Here is a 26,632-nt window from a genome sequence, read left to right as displayed (position 1 = left end):
ATGAAAATCATGATGATAATGATAAAAATCTTAAACACCAATATAAAAAGTGTTAAATCATTCCCATATAACATATAGAAATGCTTGCCACATTTCAATAAAAAACTAGCAAACTCAGCTTTTCTTTAATATCTGCATTGACACCAAAAGACAGAAACTGATAAATAATAACCTTAATTGTAAGGTAGGGATCCAGTTAAAAGCAGAAGTTGTTGGAGACAACAACCTGCAGTCAGAGTCAACCCTAGGGCTAAACGTGAGAACCACTGACCTATGTTGACCAACACAGATGTCCCTGTGATCTTTAATAATGACTGTTTTAATTAAGCACATTATTCAGCCACTGAGTAATCAGACTTCTTTTTAGTCTGGTTAAAAATAAATTGTTCTATTCTTTAGTCTTATACCCTGGAGGGCCCATGACTCAGATTTTCATTAGAAATGAAATGCCCAAGTAGTCCTCCTCCTCTGTGTCACTGACAAGTGTTATATAGCTATGTGATCAAAAACTGTAAACAACTACAGTCTCCGTAACAATTATTGGCACCCCTGGTAAAGATAAGTAAAAAGTTTATAAAATATCACCTCTTGGTGAATTGCATTACTCTTACACTGAAAACATGAGAGAAATCCAACCTGTAACTGAAGTAAATTTACTCTGAGAAAAATTCCTAATCAAGTAATAATGATTTTTAACAAAATAAAAATGTGCCACGATTATTGGCACTCCTGCATTTTATACTTTATGCAAACTCCCTTTGACAATAAAACTGAGTCTTTTACTATGACATCTTATAAGATTGGAGAATATAGAGCAGAAGATCTCAGACCATTCACATTTACGGGATCTCTCCAGATCCTCCATGGCTCTAGGTTCTCTCTTGTGTACTCTCTTCCTCAGGTTTTAAATGGGGCTTTGGTCTAGGGACTGAGACGACCATGGCCGAGGGCTGATTTTGTGTTCCTTTAACCATTTGTATACTGATTTAATGCTTTGGATCATTGTCTTGCTGGAGGATCTAATGGTGACCCAGTTTTCATTTCTGGCAGAAGCAGCCATATTTAAATTTGAAATCCTATGGTATTTCATGGAGTCAATGATGTTATGTACCCTAACAAGTATCCCAGGGCATCTTTTAGGAAAACAGCCCCACAACATCACAGAATATCCACCATACTTAACAGGTTCTTTTTGCTATAGCCATCCTTATTGTTTTATGCCAAACACAACTTGAGTGTTTTTTGCCAAAATGCTCAACTTTCAAGTTTGCATTTAGTAAACTCCAGGTGCTGACATATTTGTTTTAAATGATAGGAAAGTTTTTTTTCCTGACAGTTTTCTTTCAAATAATCTGTTGGCATGGAGATGGCATCTGATGGTAGTTATGGAGAATTATTGGTAACCCCAAGATACTACTTTGTATTTCTACAACAGTTATCCTTGGAAATTTTTTTTACCTCTCTTACCATTCCGGCTCACTATACAGAGGGGCAAAATAAACCTCTTCTAGGCAAGTTGATAACAGTTCCAGGTTGATTTAAAGTTTAATTATTGCCTTAACTGTGGATATGTGCATTTTAAGGTGACTTACGAAGGTCAACACACTATTCTCTCATTTCAATTGCATGTTCTCTTATCTTTCCCATGTTGATGAATAAACAAGGGAGTTTGGCTTCTTGGATCGAGGCTTTGCCGTGGCAGAAGGGCTTGCGCGGTCTAGTGATCCTCAGAGCTATGTTGTCGGGAGCTACATGCTCCTGGTAGGGTTTCCCAAGGCAAAAAGGTCTGAGGTGAAGATCCCGAATAACTCGATCCTGAAACCCCACATGGATTTAAATCAAGGATCGGCGTTTCCCTTGCCCGGGAAAGGGTATCCGGGGCCCCACCCTGGAGCCAGGCCTGGGGGAGGGGCTTGCTGGCAAGCACCTGGTGGCTGGACCTTTGACCATGGGGCCCAGCCGGGCTCAGCCCGAAGGAGCAACGTGGTTCCACTTTCTTGTGGGCCCACCACCTGCAAGAGAGGCCATAGGGGCCGGGTGCAATGTGATATAGCTGGTGGCCAAAGGCGGGAGCCCTTGCGTTCCGACCCTCGGTTACTGAAACTGGCTCTTGGGACATGGAATGTTACCTCTCTGGTGGGGAAGGAGCCTGAACTGGTGCGAGAGGTTGAGAGGTACCGGCTAGATATAGTTGGGATCACCTCTACACACGGTCTGGGCTCTGGAACCATTCCTCTTAAGAGAGGCTGGACTTTGCTCCACTCTGGAGTTGCTGTGGGTGAAAGGCAACAGGCAGCAGTGGGCTTGCTTCTGGCCCCCGGCTCAAGGCCTGCATGTTGGGGTTCTCCCCATTGGACAAGAGGGTTGCTTCCCTGCGCCTTCGAGTTGGGTGAAGGACTCTGACTGTTGTTTGCACTTATGCGCTGAACGGCAGTTCAGAGTACCTAGCCTTCTTGGGAGTCCCTGGAGGAAGCGCTGCAAAGCACAGCTCCTGGGGACTCTATTGTCTTGCTGGAAGACTTAAATGCTCACTTCGGCAATGACAGTGAAACCTGGAGAGGTGTGATTGGGAGGAACGGCATCCCCGATCTAAACTCAAGTGGTGTTCAGTTGTTGGACTTCTGTGCTGGCCATGGATTGTCCATAACGAACACCATGTTCGAGCATAAGGGTGTCCATAAGTGCACTTGGCGCCAGGATGCCTGAGGTCACAGCTCAATGATCGATTTTGTAATATTGTCCTCGGATCTGCGACCTTATGTCTTGGACACTCGGGTGAAGAGAGGGGCTGAGCTGTCAACTGATCACCACCTTGTGGTAAGTTGGATCAGATGGCGGGAGAGGCTGCCGGACAGACCAGGCAGACCCAAACGTATAGTGAGGGTCTGCTGGGAACGTCTGGCAGAGGAACCGGTCAGAAAGATCTTTAACACTAGAATTACCAGAGCCTACGAAAAAACTCGTAGATCCGTCCCACCTTAAATCGTTTCACACTTCTCCATCTGCGTCTTTTGTCCTGTAAATGCACTTTTCTTGGCATTACACGTGTATTTTTTGAACATGGAAAGGCAATGGAAAAAGAAAAGATGATGCAGCATCAACAAGCTTCAGTTCTAAGATCTCAGCTTCCCCCAGGGAAGAAAGTACAGTGCCAGGGGCTCGTTCAGTGTAATAGGAACCACAGCACAAAGAGGTGTGTACACTGCAACAAGTACACATGTCGTAAATGTAGGAGGGACGGTCCTTGGGTGTGTGGGAACTGTTAATATTTGAATGTGATGATTTTATATAGCACGGAACGGAAATCAGCAGTTCTTAGCATTGCACCACGCAAGCTGTCGTATCAACCGCCTACTGTAACTTGCTTTCTTTATTCTTCGGTTATAGTCTTGAATAAAAGGGCACTTGTTTTGTTATACTTATACATCAACATTTATATGTTACTTACATAAAAGCCAGATCGAATGTTATTTATTTGGATTTAGTTACTTACTTCCTACAGCGTAAAGTCACAAGTACACTGCAGAGCTTCCTGTGTTTGAGCGACAAGGGCATGCTCGAAAAATACACGTGTAATGCCAAGAAAAGTGCACGCAGACACTTCAGTTCGCAAGCATTGGTACGAGAATGCAGTCAAACTTCTTTTTAGGGCACATACACTGTCCAGATGTAAACACTAGCTTGGAGAGTCGCTTGCGAACTGAACAGTCTATAGCTGCAGGTGGAAGCTGCCGTCACTGTACTTTGTATATAAGAGCCAGATCAAATGTTATTTACTCATTTACCTTGGTTTATTTGCTTACTTCCTACAGCGTAAAGTTACAAGTAGACTGCAGAGCTATAGCGCTGCGTCTTTATGTGAAAACAGCAGTGTCTCAGATGGGGGGGTTGGGGGTGGAATCGTGAACGCGACAGAGAATGAAACTGAATTAAAAAAAAAAAAACAAACCTAATCTTTACAAGTATCATATATTTACACCAGCTGTTACAGACTTAAATCAAGTATATGTTTTATATTCTAAAATAGTAAGAATACTAGCAGCTCACTTCTCAAAATGGACTCGTCGGGGATTGAACCCGTGAAGTTTTGATTACCAGTCAACAGCTTATACCGTTGCGCCACGGAAGCAGTCATAGTAAATGCGTGTCACCCTAACGCAGTTATATCCTCTTTAATAGAACCCCTGTGTGCGTCCAGTGTCCATGTGTGTGTGTCTTCTGGTGAAGTGCGCATGTGTGGGGCACGGTGCGATGCTTCAAAGGCCTCCTGACACGTCACACAAGACAGAGAGGGCGGGACCTATAAAATATCAGCGTGGCTGATCCAATCGGATTTCGGTAAATGAGCTAAGACCTAATACATAAAACACGAAAAATCCAATCAGGTACTGAGACGTGGAGACTAGCTTTCTCATTGTTGTGCAAGAGTGTAAAACACGAAAAATCCAATGGGGTACTGAGATGCACAACAGTGGGGAAGCTGGTCTCCGCAAGTGTTCACTCTGAGGATGTCAGATTTGCGATTAAGAAGCTTGGCCCGGGAAAGTGTAAAGTGTCAGTCGTTGAAGGGGTTTTCCTAAATATACGAATTTTCATGATATTACAATACAAAGACTTTTAAAAGTAGATTTATTTTCACGCACATTAAATCAGTTGCTGGGGAGAATCTACTGATTGCCCACTGTTGTGACAGAAAATTAAATGCATATTACGGACAGCAAAGCCAGTATTACTGTCAGAGAAAATTACAGGCATTTTACGGAAAAAATTTAATGAGGTAAAATGTCCCTTGCCATTTAATATAGACTGTTCCTACTAATGTTTATGGACTACTGTTCTAGCACCCGTTATTGTAACGGGCTTAATGTCTAGTTTTTGAATAAAAGCACACTTGTTCTGTTATATTTGTACCTTTTGTGGAAGTGTTTATTTGATATTTGGACTTCAGGCTTCACACATTATAAACTTCATGTCTACATTTTGTCAATTATTACTAAAACATGAAAAACGTTTCTGTTTTAACGATGTGTTTACATAGATCGTTGTAGACACGGAACACACATGAAATGCATGTGTTCCAAATAACGATATAGTATTTATAAAAGGTGTTATTTTGCTTGACTTCTCACTCTATACAACTCCAAGCAACTGACACGCAGGTAAACAGATCTGAGGTGAGAAAACTGTGCGGCGGTGGGGGATGTGATATTAGGCTGCTTGCTGCTTATTAACACATTTACAGGAAAAAAGACGCTGATGGAGAAGTGTGAAGTGATTTAAGGTGGGACGGATCTATGAGTTTTTTCGTAGGCTCTGGTAATTCTAGTGTTAACTGACACCTCCGGCAGAACTTCAATCTCATTCCGAGGGAGGCGAAGGACATTAAGTCTGAATGGGCTGTGTTCCAAGCCTCCATTGTCGAAGCAGCAGAACGAAGCTGTGGCCGCAAGATTGTCAGTGTCTCTCGCGGCAGCAATCCACGAACCTGGTGGTGGACACCCAAGGTTCGAGAGGCCGTCAAGTTGAAGAAAGAGTCCTATCGGGTCTGGTTGACCAGTGGGACTCCAGAGATAGTTGAGGGGTACCGGCGGGCCAAGCGTGTGGCGGCATCGGCTGTTGCAGAAGCAAAAACTCAGGCATGGGAATAGTTTGGGGAAGCCATGGAAAATGACTTTCGGTTGGCACTGAGAAGGTTCTGGAAAACCGTCAAGCGCCTAGGGAGGGGAAAGAGGTGCTCCACCAACACTGTGTACAGTGGACATGGGGCCCTGCTGACTTCAACTGCAGACGTTATTGACAAGTGGAAGGAAAACTTCGAGGATCTTCTCAATCCCACCAGCATGTCTTTCTTTGAGGAGGCAGAGCTGGAGGACTCCGAAAGAGCAAGATCGTGGATACAAGTGGCCGAAATGAGTTTTCTTCGCAGGGTGGCTGGACTTTCCCTTAAAGATAGGGTGAGGAGTTCAGTTATCCGGGAGAAACTCAGAGTAGAGTCGCTGCTCCTCCGCATTGAGAGGAGCCAGTTGAGGTGGTTCGGGCATCTGGTCAGGATACCCCCTGGACGCCTCCCTAGGGGGGTGTTCCTGGCATGTCCCACTGGGAGAAGGCCACGGGGCAGACCCAGGACATGCTGAAGGGATTATATCTCCCGGCTGGCCTGGGAACGCCTCAGGGTCCCCCCAGAGGAGCTGAAGGAGGTGGCCGGGGAGAGGGAGGTCTGGGTTTCCTTCTTAGGCTGCTGCCTCCGCAACCCGACTTCGGATAAGCGGTGGACAATGGATGGATGGATGGAGTTTGGCTTCAGTGCCACCTCACTTTTATACATCAGAAAAACAGGAAGTCATGGATTACTGTTTGAAAGTTTATACGCATTCTGATCAAGTTAAGAAAGTCAGATATAAAAGGAAAAAATGCTTTGGTTACACTGTGTTCATAAGATTCTCCAGGGATGCCAATAATTGTGGCATATGTATTTTTGTTAAAAATAATTATTTCTTAATGAGAGATTATTTTTTTTTTCAGAATAAATTTATGTCAATTAAAGTTGGATTTAACTCATTTTTTTTAGTTTGAGATTAAGGTAATTCACCAAAAGGTGAATTACTTACAACCTTTTTTTACTCATCTCTATTAAAGCAGTGCAGAAGAAAGAATTAAACAATACTTTTACAACTTGAAATATTAAAATAAAAGTGGGGAGTTCACAATACAATACATCATCAACACTTCATTTGACATTTACCTGAGGTGGCTTTTCAGGAATGGGCTCGTTCCGAAGTGCTTGGAGGGCTTTCATAGCAGCACTGTGTCTGGCAGCCTGACGTGTCCTTCCTTCCCCTATAAACTCACTATTCCCCACGGTCAGCTGCACATAAAATATCTTAGGCACTGGGTAATGATACCTAGGGTGGAAAAAGGAAGCAGAGTTTTGATATACTGTACAATAGGATTTATGTATTCAGACTGTGAGATTTATTAGAAGAAGAGCTGACCATTAAGCAAGAAAATTAACATTTTTTTGTTTCTTTAACTCAACCTCCACTATGTTTTAAAAAAGTTTTTTTTTTTGTTTAAAGATAAATTACTGAGACAACTGTATCAGCTTTAAAAAATTTACATAAAATACATATAATTATAAAACACATATGGAATATTTTCAAACTTCTTCTTACTACAAAATTTGGAGATTTTCATCTTTGTGCTCTTCATTAATGTATACTGCATTTATTGCTAGAAACACACACTAGCACAGACGTAACTGTAGCCACACAGCTCCTTAGATGAGGGGTCAATTCCCTATCCACTGTATGTATGTGTGGTGTTTTCTAGCTCTGGGGAATTTCTCTGGATTTCTATGGATTTCTCCCAAACACAAGCATATTACACTAGCTGGCGATACTGATTGGCCCAGTACTAAGTGCATCTGAGAGAATTTGTGAAAGTTCCGTGTGACTGCCATGTTGTCTAAAGTTTGTACCTGCCTTGTAAAATGAAACTGCTAAAACAGTATATAATTCCAATAAATAAATGGAATAATGGAAACCACTGGCTCATAAATTGATTGAATGAAAGTTTAAATTGGCTAAATTGGAGATAAAATCACAGCTAAAGGCAAACTATCTTTAATTAAGTCATACTTCCATAGCCAAAATATACTCTGCATAATATAACAAAGACGTATCAGAATTTAAAAATATGGAGATTGATTTTTAATCTATGTACTGTACATATACTCTTCATAAGGTTCCGAAGGTCCTACCATAGTAATGAAGTACCTGCTTCACAGGATAGCACGACATTCCAAGGTTCACTTGACCTCCCTATGTGCCCTTAACCCAATATTCATTTCTTTTGTACCCTATTCATAGCTGATGCATAAAGAATGGCTATTGCAACGACTTTCGAAGTATAAACTGTTCCAAAAGTATTATCGTATTATGTATGCCATCATTCCCAAAAATGCATGATATGACTTTCTAAAAACTACTATAGAAGCACCCTGTGAACCTGAACAGGATAAGAGAAATGAATGGATGGAAAAATTTCAAAACGACTTCAAGAATTTCAAGTACAAGAATTGGGATAGTTTCAATTGCAGCTGCCCATTCATTAGGCTAGATAAGGTGAGACCTTATTTTCCTGAATTATTTACTTTCATATCAAAGGGAAGATGGCCATTTAACCATTAACCCATTAGCTCCCTGTTACAGACCACTGTAAATACTGCAGACCTTTACCTAATCAAAGAAAGCTCTCTCAGTTAGATCCTCTGTTGGCTTTCCTCCAATCAGGAAATGTATCCACCCTTTTTGGGCTCTTACCTAACCTCCTTTATTCATAGTTTAGACGGTCCATGTAAAAAAGAAAAGTTACATGTAATTTTACAATACAGTGTTCTGAATGAATAGCACACAGTATGGTAAAAATTACATGGTTAAAGGTTTGCAGAAGCAGAAGCTTAACTTGTTCAGTGATTGCTAGTTGAAGGTATTATAAATGAAGGGCTACCATAAACTGAAGCATTGCTAAATTATTCCTCTTAATAAAATTAGAGAAAATGAAGTAGTACATGACACTATTTTCCCATTGTACCCTAATAAGTGGGTTTTGAATATTGTAGTTGAACAGATTAATAATAATAATTCTTTGCATTTATATAGCGCTTTTCTCACTACTCAAAGCGCTCAGCAATTGCAGGTTTAGGGCCTTGCTCAAAGGCCCAACAAAGCAGTGTCCCTTTTTGGCATTTACAGGTAATATGAAGAGTAGAGCAGTGTTACCCCAAGAAAGGGAGCACATGATGATTTAAACCTTAAGCAGACAACATAACCAAAACCAGTGGTCAGGAAGACCAAGTACTTAAAAATAAAGTATTTCTGACAAGCAGGGTCTAATCAGGGGGACATATGTGATGGTCTAAGTTTGTATGAGATGAACAATTCTAAATGAATTCAATTATGTTGCAAGCATATTGAAGACTTTAGCTTTTCATCCATTTAATAAACCTGATTAATCCAATCTTACGATAAAAAGGAGGCATAGTCTTTCACAGCATCATTAGGTACCAACTCTTGATGCAGTGCCAATTCATTTCTCTCTTAAGCTCTAAAATGTAATCATTTTTAATGTGTATATCAATCAAGAACAATAATCAAACTGAATAAAAGGTTGCAATGAGAAAGTACACATATAACATATGGAAATACCAGACAACTAAAATTCACAGTAAAAGACTTGGGTGAAAGTCAGGAATATCATTGAATGTAATTTTTCTAAAAGCAGTAGGCATAGCAGGTAGTACTGTTGTTCACTCCAAGGTCTTTTGTTTTCTGTGTGGAGTTTGCATGTTCTCTCTATTTCTACTTTTTGCAACTGCTGCTTATCAATGTATAATGCAACTCTCATTATGTATTTATTAGCTTGTTATACCTTATCTAGTTCAACAAACAACTGGTATTAACAGTACATCTGAGGTAAATCTGTATATTAAATGACTGATGTTATTCTAATTTTTATATTAATTGTGGAAATGCACTGTATAGCAGTAGTTTCTGCTCTTTACTCTAAGTTGGAATGTACATTCTTCTTGTGTCTGCATGGGATTTCTTTTGGTATTTTAATTTCTTCCCACATCCCAAAAGATGTGAAGTTGATACTGATTGCCAACAGTACATTTTTTTAGTATTAGCATGGATGTGTCCCTTTCCTATAAAACTGTGTTTTGCAGTGAACAGCAACAAAAAGCAAGTCACTAGGAAAAGCAAGAATTGATGTAATGCAGATATGTTTTACTAATGAGCAATTGTGCATAGCGTGTTCAACAGTAAGCAGCTTCAGTGACCTAATATTATTATTACTTATTATTTTGACTGGCACCTTTATTCAAGGCGGCTTACAACATTTTTGATATATATTTGGTAACATTTCATTTGTTCCTCCAGTTGGGAGTCCAGGCAAATGAAATGATTTGCTCATGGTCAAACAGTGTCAATAGCAGGATTTGATCCCTCAACCTCAGGGTTTGAAGTCCTAACCACTGAAGGCTTAACCACGACACCACACAGCATACCAATAATATTAGCTCAACAACACATACAGTATTGTATACAGAAGAGCACTTATTTACTTACATAGTACTGTACCTGTGATACACCTGATTAACCAACAGTAATGTAACCTAAGCCCATTGCATTAAGAAATCAATACAGCTAGTAATAATAAATACTCTGTACATGATGAATGCATCTCAAAGATACATCAAGAAAGTAAAAAAAATTATAAAATAACAATGTAAAATGAAAACAGAAACAAGCCTATCATGCAGACAGTGTTAAAAACCAGCTAGACTGAAAAAGTGTGTTTTTAGCTGTTTCTTAAAACTGACTAAGACAATTACTTGTTATCCATTCACACAATATGCATGTTACAGATATCTTAAAAAAAATGCCAAATGGAACATCAAACTATGCCAGAAACACACAGCATTAATCTTCATGACACATCATCATGACTACAGGTGCAGAGATGCTGCCATCCAAGAGCCGATGGGGGGCATTTTGAGTAATGTGGGAAAAGGAGCTGCTAACACACTACAGTACATTAAACATAATAAACAAACAGAATAAACAATGGATGTACTGAATTACAAAAATAAAATCCAGATTGAGAAGAAGTGGGCAGGACTAGGATGAAAAAGATCACATAAAATTGTTAGTTTTATGTACAATGGAACATCTTTTTCCCATTGTGTTATGGTAGGTGAGTAAGGATTGTTCCAGCTAAAATGATTTGCTAACCGTGTGGTCTAAGTTATCAGAATAAAACATTCATTAATGTCCCACTGTGCTACTTTAAACAGAGATTTTAAAGGATTAAAGATTATTGTGAACCCAAGACTGTCTGGTTAAAATAATCATTCTAATAAAGTCTCAGCAGAAGACATTCCCAACACAAGTGACCCAGCAAAACAAGTTTCTGGTGACATCTCTCACAAGTAGGATCTTGACACAGATGCATTACAGTCTGAGTTAACAGAAATGTATGCAGTGAATAATTTAAAACCATGTTTCCAAAATACTGTGAAAAACTGTAATATATCTAAGGCAGACTTCCATCTATTACTTTAATATTAAAAAGATTCCCTCTTTATAACCCAGTCTTAGAATACATAGACAAAACACTACCATATATTCTGAATACTACCTATATATCTTTATCACAGCTATAAAGTATCATTTCTACTGTCAATAATGAGAAAGTTTGAAATGCTGGCAAAGTTTCTTTAAAGTCCCTGATCATTACGTAGTTAATATTTATATACACTAGGGGGCTTCGCCCCCTGCTCGCTTCATTCTCCAACCCCTGTGTTTGGTTTTCCGGATACACACTTTTAAGATTTTTTTTTCTTTGAATTGTGGCTATTTCATTAATTTCACTTTTATTTCAGAATTTCTGTAAAAACAATATTTGGAATCTTTCGAGTCCCAATATGCAGAATCTTTTAAATAAGGTCAGTGAGACATGTGTTTAATGACTTTGTACCATAATTCAGGATAGGTTTCTCTGTTTGGAATTTCAGCACAGACAAAGCGATTTACATCATCAGCAGGTAATAATTTTTTTTGCAAAGTAACCAATAAGTGCATGTGAGGCAAAACACATTTTTGAAATTCTCTGACTTAAACTTCAAAGCCTTACAATATTTACATACTTCTGACATATCACCTGTGTCCATATATTTGATCTCTATTCGCCTTTTTGTTATTTCTCAGAGTAATAATTTCTCTTTTTTTGCCCTAATGCGATGTTTACTTTCTTTTTTTGACATTGTCGTTTTTTTCTGCTTTCATATTTTTTTGAGTCTTTTGAATTCCAGTTTTCATTATCTCTAACCTGCTCTGCATGTGTTTGGCCCCTTTGTTTTGTAACCTCTTTATGATGTTTCACTTTGTTTTCTACTCTGTTTTTTATTTCTGACCTCGCTTTGTCCTGCTTTCTTTCAATGACACCTGGTCCGTGGTGATTATTTTCCCTTTTTCGAGTAATAATTTCCGTTTGTTTGTGCTACTGCAATCTTTACTTTCTTTTTTTATACTTTCTAATTTTCCTGCTTTCATATTCTTTAACTTTCTCCACATTTGTATCGCGCATACTTTTTTTTTTTTTGAGCCTTTCGAATTCTACTGCTTTCATAATCTGCTCTGCATGTGTATAGTGCCAACGTTTGTGAACGTGTTTGTGAAGTTCTACTTTATCTTTTACTCTGTCTTTTAATTCTGAGCCCGATTGGACGTGCTTTGTTTCAATTCCACTTGTTATGGGCTGATAATTACTTTTCTTATTTTCTGAATTTGCACCTAGATTATTTTTTCTTTTTTTCTCTTTTTTCTCTCCGACGCTTTGAGTCTCTTTTCTCCGCGCTGCTTTCTTCTTCACTTAGTAGTCGACGTTTCATTTATAACGTATTGTCCTTATACGCTTTATATATGCTGAGACCCTGGATCTGTGTGTGCTAAAATCCTTCACAAGACTGAATGTTTTGCTGCCCCTTTTTCTTATTTGATATTGATTGTAAGTAGGGCATGTCTTGCAAGAATCTCATGTTCTACGTCATCGCGAGATGGTCCTGGGTTAATCTCTTGGCACAATGTTTCATGTTTAAGGTCCTCGCTGGTCTTTTAACTGTCTTCTGTGATCTTAACATGAAGATCACGTCTTGGTGCACTACTGTTTCTCTCCAGGATTTTTTTTTATAATAGAGAGATGTGAAACTTTTTAATGTTGCAACTTCATCACTGGTTTTTCATTATAAGTTGTTAATATGTTTAATATATTTTAGAAAGAGTTAAATTCACTTTACAAGAAAAAATTCAAAAGCCTTTTGTAAGAATCTGGTAGATATTTATGAAATAATTGAGCATGCCAAACGTTTCTAACATTTTGGCTATTTGAGCATCTTTGAGTGATTATTTCATAACAAATCTTTTTTTCCAATGTTCTCTAATTGGGTGGAAAAGGTTGGGTATTTGATCTAATTTTAACATAATGAAGATCTATATGTTTTACATATTTTATTCATCTCAATAAAATCCTTACAAATGATGAGTAAGTAAACAAATAAACAGAACATAACCTTAGCATTATATAAATAAGTACCAGCTGCATATATAGGAATTTAACAGTGTTTAACAAAATGATACAGGAATGAGATTAGAAATAAGAACCTATCCCAGTTACATTATGCACAATGCAGAAACCCACCTGGTTGGGGCTCTAATCCTTCCCATGCTACTCACTAACACATTCATACTCAATAGCCAATTCACAGTTGTCAATTAATGGAACATGAAGAAAGTTCCCAAAGGAAACCCACCTAGATAGGGGCAGTACATGCAAACTCAACAGAGTGCCCAACTTTACATTTTAACCCAGAAGTTTATAGTTGTGAGGCAGCAGTGCTAACTGTTGCATTACAATAACACCCCCATGACACTCACCTGGAGTAGTAATAGTAGTAGTAGTATTACCATGTACAAAGTACAGTAAAATTCTTATTTGCAAGTGCAACCAACCTGTCAACACTTTTCAATATTTATAGACTATACCTTATAAATGATACGTTTTTGTGTCTCAATATATTCAAATGTTTCAGAAGGTGTAGACCTCCTTACAAAGAGTTTTATATTCAAACAATAAAATATTCATATATTTCATGTTGTTAATTTCAAGGGTGCATTTTTAGATTTAGGCCTCTTGTGAACTAAGATGGATTAAATGGATTTGTTATTTAATGTCTGTTCTTGAAACCAATACAATATTAAAATTTTTAATCCTTCTGGAAAATACATATTATTTTACAAAATAGTGAATTAAGAACTGAGAAAAATTCATGACAGCACACCCTCGACCTGTGTTTTGTTAAAACCTCTGTTGATGTTCCCAGCTGTCTCTGTGATTCTTATTCATTTCCATTAACACATACTGACATATTGCCTCTTTAATGAGAATCAGTACCTTATAGCCAGGTTGACCATCAAGGACCACTGGCACTTACCCAGCCAAAGTTCTTAACTTATTAGCATTTTTCTTAGTCAAATAGCTTTTTTTTCTTTTCTAAAGCTCAGAAATAAGATTTGATTGAAGTTTTGTCTACTGACAATTTCAAATGTTAGAGCTGTTCATATGTGTGAGGGTGGGCATAAACAAATGTTGAGTGTGTGTGCTACCTAGTTATCCAAACATTTAATACGTTTTCCCATTAATTTATATTATCAATTTTCCATCTATATTTTGAATTTGTTGTTCCCAATCCAGGGTCATGGGGTCAGCAAGGTATCCTGACAGAATCAGATATACAGTAAAAACCAAATCTGCATGGGGTAGCAATTTATCACAGGGAAATCTCATGCAGACACCCAAAAGCATTTATTTTATTTTCACAGGAATTCTCACATACAGTAGTTTAGAGCCAGCCTCTTAGTCTAGAATAGCCTGATACAGAAATTTAACAGTTTGCAATTCACAAGGCTAGTTTATGCCACTGTACTTCTACTTAATAAATGATCTTTAAAATTTCTTCTGCAGTACATGAATTCATACTTATCAGTAGTCTTGTTAAGGCCTGTGCTGATGTTGGTACCCTTTGTTACTTGTTCAGTCTTTCACTAAGGGTTCAGAAAGTGCTGTTGCTGTGGAAAACATCCCGTACTGTTACATTTCCAAAGAAGGCAGGTGCATCTTCACCTGCAGACCAGTGGCTCTCATGCCCCGTATCATGAAGGCCTTCAAGAGGCTGGTTCTGAACTATATAAGCATTTGTGTGAAAGACCACTTGAGCCAATTACTGGACAAAGACCGGGATGGTAGATGCAATTATCTATATACCACATAAGGGTTATTCCCATCTGGACCAGCAGACTATGAATTGAGCCATTAGCTGTGAGTGGAACTGACAGATGGGATTACTAAATATAAAATGAATCCTAGCTTTGCCTCATTGTAAAAGAGGGAGAAACAGTGGGCACCAGCTGTTATGAAATTAGAAATCTATAAAATACACAATGCAAACCAGTGTGAATATACAGTGCATCTGGAAAGTATTCACAGGGCATCACTTTTTCCACATTTTGTTACGTTACAGCCTTATTCCAAAATGGATTAAATTCATTTTTTTCTTCAGAATTCTACACACAATACCCCATAATGGCAATGTGAAAAAAGTTTACATGATGTTTTTGCAAATTTATTAAAAATAAAAAAATTGAGAAAGCACATGTACATAAGTATTCACAGCTTTTGCCATGAAGCTCAAAATTGAGCTCAGTTGCATCCTGTTTCCCCTAATCATCCTTGAGATGTTTCTGCAGCTTAATTGGAGTCCACCTGTGGTAAATTCAGTTGATTGGACATGATTTGGAAAGGCACACACCTGTCTATATAAGGTCCCACAATTGACAGTTCATGTCAGAGCACAAACCAAGCATGAAGTCAGAGGAATTGTCTGTAAACCTTCAAGACAGGTTTGTCTTGAGGCACAAATCTGGGGAAGGTTACAGAAAAACTTCTGCTGCTTTGAAGGTCCCAATGAGCACAGTGGCCTCCATCATCCGTAAGTGGAAGAATTTCAAAACCACCAGGACTCTTCCTAGAGCTGGCCGGCCATCTAAACTGAGCGATCAGGGGAGAAGGACCTTAGTCAAGGAGGTGACCAAGAACCCGATGGTCACTCTGTCAGAGCTCCAGAGGTCCTCTGTGGAGAGAGGAGAACCTTCCAGAAGGACAACCATCTCTGCAGCAATCCACCAATCAGGCCTGTATGGTAGAGTGGCCAGACAGTAGCCACTCTTTAGTAAAAGGCACATGGCAGCCCGCCTGGAGTTTGCCAAAAGGCACCTGAAGGACTCTCTGACCATGTGAAAGAAAATTCTCTGGTCTGATGAGACAAGGATTGAACTCTTTGGTGTGAATGCCAGGCGTCACATTTGGAGGAAACCAGGCACTGTTCATCACCAGGCCAATACCATCCCTACAGTGAAGCATGCTGGTGGCAGCATCATGCTGCGGGGATGTTTTTCAGCGGCAGGGACTGGGAGACTAGTCAGGATAAAGGGAGAGATGACTGCAGCAATGTACAGAGACATCGTGGATATAGACAGATAGATAGATAGATACTTTATTAATCCCAAGGGGAAATTCCAGAGCGCTCTTGACCTCAGACTGGGGCGACGGTTCATCTTTCAGCAGGACAACGACCCTAAGCACACAGCCAAGATATCAAAGGAGTGGCTTCAGGACAACTCTGTGAATGTCCTTGAGTGGCCCAGCCAGAGCCCAGACTTCAATCCAATTGAACATCTCTGGAGAGATCTTAAAATGGCTGTGCACTGACGCTTCCCATCCAACCTGATGGAGCTTGAGAGGTGCTGCAAAGAGGAATGGGCGAAACTGGCCAAGGATAGGTGTGCCAAGCTTGTGGCATCATATTCAAAAAGACTTGAGGCTGTAATTGCTGCCAAAGGTGCATCGACAAAGTATTGAACAAAGGCTGCGAATACTTATGTACATGTGATTTCTCATTTTTTTTATTTTTAATAAATTTGCAAAAACCTCAAGTAAACTTTTTTCATGTTGTTATTATGGGGTGTTGTGTGTAGAATTCTGAGGAAAACAATGAATTTAATCCATTTTGGAATAAGGCTGTAACATAACAAAATGTGGAAAAAGTGATGCGCTGTGAATACTTTCCGGATGCACTGTACTGTACTGTAAGTATGTAATGTTCAAGATGAGAACGCAAAACATTCACTACATTGGCAATACAGGCTAAGCATCAGAAAAACATCTGATGTTAAGTACATTTTAATTTAAATAGACCCGGCAAATTTAGGAGGCTAATCTGCTTGTGAAAACTTGAAATTTGCTGTTTTGCTTGCATGCGTGGTTAACATATTAATGAACTGCCCACATACTATATCAAAGTGTATGACTTTATGAAATGTCATACTATTTCCAAAACCACTTTGTATATACACCGTATATTTAGCAATGTGTTCGTTAGAATATGAAAGAATATTTTACTCTAATACACTTAGTATATCTTGCCTTCACAGAACTGCTAAGTTATAACAAAAAAAAAAAGATTTTGACTTTAATAGAATAGAATTAATTACTCAGATAGGATTCACTTTGTCAAAAGTATTAAGTAATCTCAACACTCACATTAGTGAAAGAAGAGAGGCTTCTCTTGTCATCTCCCCAGAACTGGAATAATGCCAAGATACAGGATATACCAACAAAGGTATTTTTATTTTAAACACAAAGCGAGGATGAACATAAAAAGTACAAAGATTAAGACTACTTCCACTCTGGAAAGTGAGGGGGTTTTGCACACTGGCTTCTCAAACAAGTAAAATATCAAAGCACTCTCCCCCTCGTCTACACATTCTCTCTCTCTCTCTCACACATACACTGAGACAACTCTGGACTCTGTTTAAGTGAACTTCAAAATCTCAACATATCAGATTGAATTTATGCATTTTTCTTGTGGTGGTTTTAGAACATTGCTTGTGTCCCAAATTACCTACTCTGACTACAGGGACACCAAAATAATAGCCCCTGGTATCGCTTAAAGGGCCAGGTCTCCATAGGCTAGTTCTCTCTCCCTGTTAGTTGTCCACCACATATTGATTAACATAGTGTTGCGGTCTTGTCTCCATGGCTGTTATTATCGCAGCATAAGAGAAAGGCATTAAAGGGCATCTCTACTTGGCTTGTGGGTATCTTAGCACTGGAGAGTGACTACTTGCTCTGTTACGATCTTTGAAAGATCGCAGTATAATACAGTGGGGCAAAAAAGTATTTAGTCAGCCACCAATTGTGCAAGTTCTCCCACTTAAAAAGATGAGAGAGATCTGTAATTTTCATCATAGGTATACCTCAACTATGAGAGACAAAATGAGAAAAAAAAATCCAGAAAATCACATTGTCTGATTTTTGAAGAATTTATTTGCAAATTATGGTGGAAAATAAGTATTTGGTCAATAACAAAAGTTCATCTCAATACTTTGTTATATACCCTTTGTTGGCAATGACAGAGGTCAAACGTTTTCTGTAAGTCTTCACAAGGTTTTCACACACTGTTGCTGGTATTTTGGCCCATTCCTCCATGCAGATCTCCTCTAGAGCAGTGATGTTTTGGGGCCGTCACTGGGCAACACGGACTTTCAACTCCCTCCAAAGATTTTCTATGGGGTTGAGATCTGGAGACTGGCTAGGCCACTCCAGGACCTTGAAATGCTTCTTACGAAGCCACTCCTTTGTTACCCGGGTGGTGTGTTTGGGATCATTGTCATGCTGAAAGACCCAGCCACGATTCATCTTCAATGCCCTTGCTGATGGAAGGAGGTTTTCACTCAAAATCTGATGATACATGGCCCCATTCATTCTTTCCTTTACACGGATCAGTCGTCCTGGTCCCTTTGCAGAAAAACAGCCCCAAAGCATGATGTTTCCACCCCCATGCTTTACAGCAGGTATGGTGTTCTTTGCATGCAACTCAGTATTCTTTCTCCTCCAAACACGACGAGTAGAGTTTTTTTCATATGACCATATGACATTCTCCCAGTCCTCTTCTGGATCATCCAAATGCTCTCTAGCAAACTTCAGACGGGCCTGCACATGTACTGGCTTAAGCAGGGGGACACGTCTGGCACTGCAGGATTTGAGTCCCTGGCGGCATAGTGTGTTACTGATGGTAGCCTTTGTTACTTTGGTCCCAGCTCTCTGCAGGTCATTCACTAGGTCCTCCTGTGTGGTTCTTGTGATCATTTTGACCCCACGGGGTGAGATCTTGCGTGGAGCCCCAGATCGAGGGAGATTATCAGTGGTCTTGCATATCTTACATTTTCTAATAATTGCACCCACAGTTGATTTCTTTACACCAAGCTGCTTACCTATTGCAGATTCAGTCTTCCCAACCTGGTGCAGGTCTACAATTTTGTTTCTGGTGTCCTTTGACAGCTGTTTGGTCTTGGCCATAGTGGAGTTTGGAGTGTGACTGTTTGAGGTTGTAGAGAGGTGTCTTTTATATTGATAACGAGTTCAAACAGGTGCCATTAATACAGGTAACGAGTGGAGGACAGAGGAGCCTCTTACAGAAGAAGTTACAGGTCTGTGAGAGCCAGAAATCTTGCTTGTTTGTAGGTGACCAAATACTTTTTTTCCACCATAATTTGCAAATAAATTCTTTAAAAATCAGACAATATGATTTTCTGGATTTTTTTTCTCATTTTGTCTCTCATAGTTGAGGTATACCTATGATGAAAATTACAGGCCTCTCTCATCTTTTTAAGTGGGAGAACTTGCACAATTGGTGGCTGACTAAATACTTTTTTGCACCACTGTATAATCTGTTCTGGCTACCTATTCTTGCCAAAGAAGAAAGCAGAAAGTGATAGCATTTGTAGATTACAATAAACGAAGTGGCTACATTTGGACTTTTAATTATACCTGTTAAGTTTATAGAGGAACACAATCAACTGGAGCAGTAAAATATGAAATCAGGGTCGTCCATAAGAATTGGTGAGAGCAAACTGGTTTCCCTCGATTCAGGATAGACATTATTAGCTGTCCTGAAATTAATATATATGGACTTTATAATTACATTAATAGGGTAACATATTACCATTTTCCATTTCATGAACACACACACCACAGTCCAGCTTATTCATATAGTCAATCTGGTTTACTTGATGTATGAACTGTAAATATTTTATTAAGATTCATGTCATTACTTATAAATGAGAAAAGAAATCTGTTTGGGATTGCCAATATGTTAATACCTTAAAATTTAAAAATAGAAATTTTTAGTTTTATTTATTTTTAACTGTCTGTAACAATGTTTAAGAGTATTTGATGTTGAACAAAGTAAAGCAGACTGTTGACCTAGTCTTGAACACCTTCCACTACCTAGTAAGGTACAATAGAAACATGCTGAGGAAGGATAATAGCCACTCCTTATCTAGTAACCATGACAGCTTTTGCTGTTTGCTCTCTAATGTTCTGAGTTAGTTCTCTGACTGACTGAGGATATCTGAATCTCTTACTCTTGAGCTCATGGATGTTTTCTTTTCAGGGCACCATGCATGAAAGACTCTACTACTTCCTAGCTAACCCTATTATTTCCACAATGGATTGCAAAGTAGCATTCTCACTGACAGTGTGGCATTCTCTTTCACCGACATTTCCTGTTCAAATTTCCCTACACTCTAGTAGCATGGTAGAGGTCTTGCCACTTCCCAGCTGGACACTTCCTGACAACCTGTCTAACTCTCTCTGTCTTAAAAGCCTTGGTGGGTTTCATCATATTAATGCTTTGAACTGCAAAGTGGTATATGTTTGAAAAACAGTCTGCAATCTCTCAGATTCTATTTATCCTTGGGAGTTTTTTGTACAATTTCTAGATTTCTCCACAGCATAGTTATTTAGTAATTAACTTAAGTTTAACATTTGTTTATATTTTACAGCTTACTTGTCATGTGACACTCTGTCTCTTACTTCCAAGGACTTGCACTGTTTGCTAGGTATGTGCTTTCCACTGCCTAGAGGTAATGGCAAACTGCCATCTTACATAAAGACTGGGCTAAATATGTTTCTCATTAGAACTTTTTAATAAAAGAGTGACGACTCTTTGTTCCTGAGAAATGAGCAAAAATTGTGCAAGAATTTCAGATTTTGCAACATAAAATATAAAAAACACAAATTTTGACAAATGAGAGGAAACTATCATCAGGCTTAATTAGTTAGCTAATAGTTAAGTTGTCCCAATATCTTACCTAAGCACTTTTCGGCTTCAACAACATGACTGAGTAGGTTTGTTCCAGATGTCAAGATACTTTGAGTAAAGATGTGCTTTGTTGATTCTGTGTTACTATTGCAACTGAAAGAATGAATCTTAATTGACTTTAATAAACGTCTTTAAGGATTTTGAACCTAGTTTATATCTCTGTTCAACCTTCTGTGATTATAACAAAAGACATTTAACACAGAATAATCTTCAATGAATTACACTTATAACTTTTTATATTTAGAGGTGAAAAGGCACATTTTTCTATCCCTTAATAATGAAAAGTACTCTTTCATATAAGTGCATTTAAAAAAAAAACACAGCTTGAAATGGTGCAGCCATTTTCAAATAAATTGTCAGAAATGTGAGGATCAGTGATGTTACTGGACTAGTACTGAGCTTGTAGAACTTAAATCCCAAGAATCAATGCAGCTGTTTGTAAAAGAACAAAAAATGGAAATGGTAATAAAAGATAGAAAAATTTGACTGTTACCTTATTAATGTAATTATAAACTCCATGTACAGTATATTAATTTCAGGACAGCTAATGATGTCAGGAAAATAAAAACTACACACGTTACATTATATTAAAAATATTGGAAACATATTTTCACTTATGACAAAATGAATGGTAATGAAATAGGTTTAAGCTTGACCTATTCAGATAAACAGCAGTAGAAAAAAACAGGCTTTATTTTTCAACATCGTTCCTGTGAACATTAACATGCTTATTATAACATTTACAATGCTTTTCTATGGAACTCAAATAAAATGCTTGGTCTTGCTTGTGATAACAACTTTATCTGGCATAGTGTGGTCCATGGACATACAGTATCTCACAAAAGTGAGACATTTTTCACTTAGGGGTGTACTCACTTTTGTTGCCAGCGATTTAGACATTAATGGCTGTGTGTTGAGTTGTTTTGAGGGGACAGCAAATTTACACTGTTATTATACAAGCTGTACACTGACTACTTTACATTGTATCAAAGTGACATCATATCTTCAGTGTTGTCCCATGAAAAGATATAATAAAATATTTACAAAAATGTGAGGGGTGTACTCACTTTTGTGAGATACTGTAGCTCTGCAGATTGGGGAACAGGTGGAAGTCACATGGGGTCAGATCAGGAGAACAAACTGGGTATTGCAGTGAAACCTTTACAAACTACACACTGTGTGAGTGAAGGTATTGTTGTGAAGCAAAAATGAGATAGAAAAAAGAGGCAAAGAAGGCTGTTGACTAACTGTCACTAGCACAAAAACAAATCAATATAATATTATATTGACTAATAATGTAGGCTTTTTGGGGCATGTAATCAATATGAGCTACAGCATTAAAGTCATACACAATTGTGCCCATGATTTAGCTGGTACTGGCTTGTACTTTTAATTCTTAGTGTTGGAGAATCACAATGCTTCCATTGTTTCAACTCAAACTAAATAAAATGATGTTTCCAAGTTTTGTCCCCAGATATGAAATGTGTTTTGTATTTTACCTTGGAACAGTTCCTCATGGGATTAATCAAGTTTATCTAATCTACAAATGGTGGTGCTGCTTTTCATTATTAAACAATCTGGTCACCTTACGTGCACAAGCCATTTATAAATTTAATTGTTCTAGAAAAATAATTTCATCTGACCTATACCTAATCCCTACAGTGTCTGCTATTTAATATATGGTTACTCATCAGTTCTCTATTACAATTTGTAGCAGAATATCAACATTTTCTTCTGCATTGACATTGAAGGTCATTTTAGAAAGCTGTCCTACCATAGTGGAATTCTGTAGACCATCTCTTGATGTGGCATATGAATGGGAATGGTTTTAGTATATATTCATTAGGCAGGAGTAATTTTCCAAAGGTGATTTCCTCTCTAGAGTTAATAATTTAATAATAGCATAATACTGAGTTTAGTGATTGTTGGCATACATGTTGACTTGGTTCTGAAAGAAACATATACTATGAACAAAAATGTTTTTGAATAGATCTTAAGACATAGTAGGTATATATTTTAGTATAGAGAAATGAATCTTTTGGCCACTTAAAACATCAGCACAGTAGAATAACCCTTTCAGGTTGAAGTTCCAAACATAGCTAGAATTACAATAGGCAGCATGAAGATACAATAGTTAGTGCTGCTTACTCTCCAGAGACCAGAAACCCAAACCAGTTTCAGGCCAAAGTCTATTATCTGTGAAGCCTTTGCACATTCTCCTTATGTCTGCATATGTTTTATATGGGTACTCTGATTTCACTTTACATTGAATAGGTAGGCAGTTTAGGTTGATTTGTGACTCTAAGCCCAGTATGAGTAACCATGGCTATGCTCTGCAATACGGTGATGCTCATTAATGTTTGTTCCTGCCTTGCATATGGTGCTGCTGGAATATGCTTTAGAACCCAGCACTTTGAAGTAAAAGAACCAGCAGCTCAGTTTCATGTGTAGATTCAACTTTTTAAGTCATTAATGTGAAACACTTAAAAAGAGTTAATCTAATAAAGACTGTGAAAAAGCTTTCCTAAAATAATATGACTGATATTATTTATCATGATTTTCAAAAAGCTTTTCGTAAAGTTTTATGTAAGAGGCCTATTATTAACCTAAATCGAACAGGTATGTAAATGGGTGCAAAACTGGCTGAAGCACAGAAGGCAAAGGATTATGGTGTGAAGGAACCTATCTGAAGGACAACAGATGATGCTAAAAGTGTTGGCCCATACAGGTCAGTGCTGGGGTGACTGACCTTTTATTTATTTTATTTTTCTATACGTTAGTGCCACTGAGGACAGAGGTGCACCCTTGCTGGACGATGGCATGACATTCTGTCAAGACAGAAAGGTCCCATGGGACAGACAAGCAAAAACGGAGGCCAGGGAACAGTTCCTTCCCCTACACATTAGGTGGCAGTGGTCCACTGCAGGCATCCCGGCTTGGTCTCCCACAAGTGTTCATGGGAAGAGGAATCTGGAAGTACATCCCAGTCTGGGTCCCTGGGTGCCACAAAGCGCCGGTATCAGGGTAGAATTACCCTGGTTCCCAAGCAACCTAGAAGTACCGCCCACAAATTATACCAGGTCACTGTAGGCCTTTCCTGGTCCAGCATAAAAGGACCCGCTGCCTTACCTCATGGAATCAGAGTTGGGAGGCAACAGGCAAAACTCAACTGGAGGCAGAAGGAAAGGAAAGACTTTCATTGCTTTTGTATGATTATCGGCCGTGTCCACTGTACAAGATGCTTGGTGAATTTAAAAATCCATTATTTGAACCTAGGACTGTGTTGGGCATTATTGAGTCTGGGGCTCAATGGTGCCCCCTGCTAGTTACACAATATATACAGTATATATTTACATAATGATCTAAATAACCAGCTATTTAATTCTGCATAAAGGTTTGGGCATATTTGTGGCAGATGGAATTTAATATGAGCAAATGTAAGTTATCACATGCTGAAAGTAAAAATGTAAGACTTAATACATAATGGGAGGTCTGAAACTTGAATGTATCCATTATGAAAAGGGCCTACGAGTCATAGAGTAGAGGAGCCTACATAATAATGTTAGATTATATCTCATGATGTGTGGAGTATAAGCCAAATAATGTTTTGCTTAAGATGTATAACACGCAGGTGAGGCCTCACATGGAGTGCAGCATGCAGTTTTGGTCCCTAGGCTTCAAAAAAAGACATAATAGTGCTACACCAAGTCCAGAGAAGATAGACTAGTACAATAAAGTATAATACTATTATTAGTTTAATTTTTTTTGTAATTACTACATCATCATAGTGTTAATAGTGAGCATAGTCATTTTGTGGCTTGATTAACATAACACAAAGTTCTGCTGTTGGGGATGAGGCTCCCAGATGCCATACTGAGTGATTTTGTACATGTGACGTTTATAAATCTGTGCTGCATGCTACTTTGCATCTGATATTGTACATATTTTTTCAAACCTTGTTGCAAGTACTTTATTTAATAGTGTTTAATTTAACAAGTTTTTGGCACTACAATTCTGCCTAGGGTTTGGACATTAACTAAATTTCAGAATCCATTCAGAATCCATGCAAAAATTTGGTGGAAGTACAGTAGGTTCAACAGCATGGATTTGCACACTCAACATACATAAGCAGGGATACCTGGCGCTGCCTGGGGTGGGGACCCCTCTGAGTACTTTTTGGAATGAAACGCAGCCTATGGTTTTCCCATATACAAAAGGAAAATCTGAAAGATTGGGTCAATGGTGTAGATTTTGTTACAGGACAAAAACACACACACACCAACATTCAACTTTACACATTAGATGGTAAATTCAAGACCAAAGATATAGCTCTGATGATGCTTATACAAAACTAAGAACTATATGAGCACAGAAAATATATGGCTCAGTTCATCAAAAAATAGAGAACAGACAGGGGAGGACATGTGTCAAAGTTAAAAGAGGTCGCTCTTCTGTTTTTATTAAATTTCAAGAATAAAATAAGGCTCAAACACACAACAGAGGGAAAAAACATTTTATTATATTTAATTTCTCTCTTATTTAAACAATTAAAACTCTTTTTCAACGTGTTGTGAGGGGTAGTGTCGCTACAGTATTATTTCAAAATGTAGTTTTATAACATTTAATCCATTTTTCCTGTGCAAGACAGACCTGGATGGCAGTGAGTGGTGAGTTACCAAGATTACTAATGAATAGCATGGGTTTTCTGGCTAGAGTATTGACCTGTAAATCCCATGTAAGAGAACTCTTTTAACGCTCATGATTTAAATTGGCAACAAAGCCAAGCCAAGATAAAAGATGAGCAAATGACTGCAGAGGGAGTCTGGGAGGTTTGGGAACTGCCATGTAGAAAAAGGTTCCATTGAGCATTTGTGTGATGTACACATTAATCCAATCACTTCACAGCTTCACACTTCAACTGTTGCAATTATTTAAAACTGTTACAAAACTCCTTCAGGGGACAGAATGTAGATGTCATAGGCTTCTCTATAATGAAGGATTACAGCATTAATTATAATGTAAACACAATTTCTCTAGATGTCAAGGCCCTTTGCTGATTTTGATAAGAAAAAGTTTTCTTGTGCTCAACGTGCTCAAAAAAGCAATTTGCTGTGATTTTTGTGTGCAAAAAATAAAAACACAGTTTTCAAAGTTCTTTAGGTTGTCACAAAGCAATGTGCATGTAATAAAGTTTAACTAGCTGAAATATTTTTGCATAAATATTTCACAATGCAGGATGTAATACAAGAGCAACACTTTTATTACAATAAAGGATAAACTGTCAGTACATCAACATTAACTTGTGATTTCATTCAGTGTTATACTAAATAAAACCCTGGCATTCTTTTTTGTTTCCAAAACACTGCCTGAGTGCAACTCTATCTTTGCATCTCACATGTGGAACTACTCTGGCATGCCTTCATTATTTCTTGGATAAACTAATTCCGTTCTCTTTCAATGGTCCTCCTGCACAAAGTACTCAACGAATTATAACAAGCTCAAAATGATGCTGGCACAGGCCTGATTCGAAACAACAACCACATCAGTCTTAACAACTCCTATACATTGGCTTGCTATTCAATGCAGAGTAATCTTTAGTGCTCTGCAACTTACAAAGGAAAAACGTAAATTACACCACCTTAGAACAGCTGTCCCCATCAGTTTCACTGTTTATGACACCAAATTGTTTTCTATTTAAAGGCCCGGTCAGTAAATGCTCACTCATTTTTGGAGCTGACACTGCATAAAAGTGTGAGTGAGCTGACACTGTATAAAAGTGTATCTGTTAGG

The 26,632-nt window shown here is 38.3% G+C and overlaps 1 protein-coding gene across 5 annotated transcripts in view; it reads right to left on the bottom strand.

The window, feature by feature from the left end:
• stau2 (staufen double-stranded RNA binding protein 2) overlaps positions 1-26,632 on the bottom strand; it is a 368,617-nt gene that overhangs the window by 267,428 nt on the left and 74,557 nt on the right. For all 5 annotated transcript variants that reach the window (XM_028803455.2, XM_028803458.2, XM_028803457.2 and 2 more), the window contains one exon: positions 6,743-6,902. In XM_028803455.2, the coding sequence (XP_028659288.1) occupies positions 6,743-6,902 (160 nt within the window). The remainder of the gene's footprint in view (positions 1-6,742; positions 6,903-26,632) is intronic.

Source organism: Erpetoichthys calabaricus, chromosome 6 (assembly GCF_900747795.2).
Source record: "Erpetoichthys calabaricus chromosome 6, fErpCal1.3, whole genome shotgun sequence".
In the NCBI taxonomy this organism is placed as follows: Eukaryota; Metazoa; Chordata; class Cladistia; order Polypteriformes; family Polypteridae; genus Erpetoichthys; species Erpetoichthys calabaricus.
Note: the sequence above shows the minus strand (reverse complement) of the source record. Positions and strands in the feature narration are given on the sequence as shown.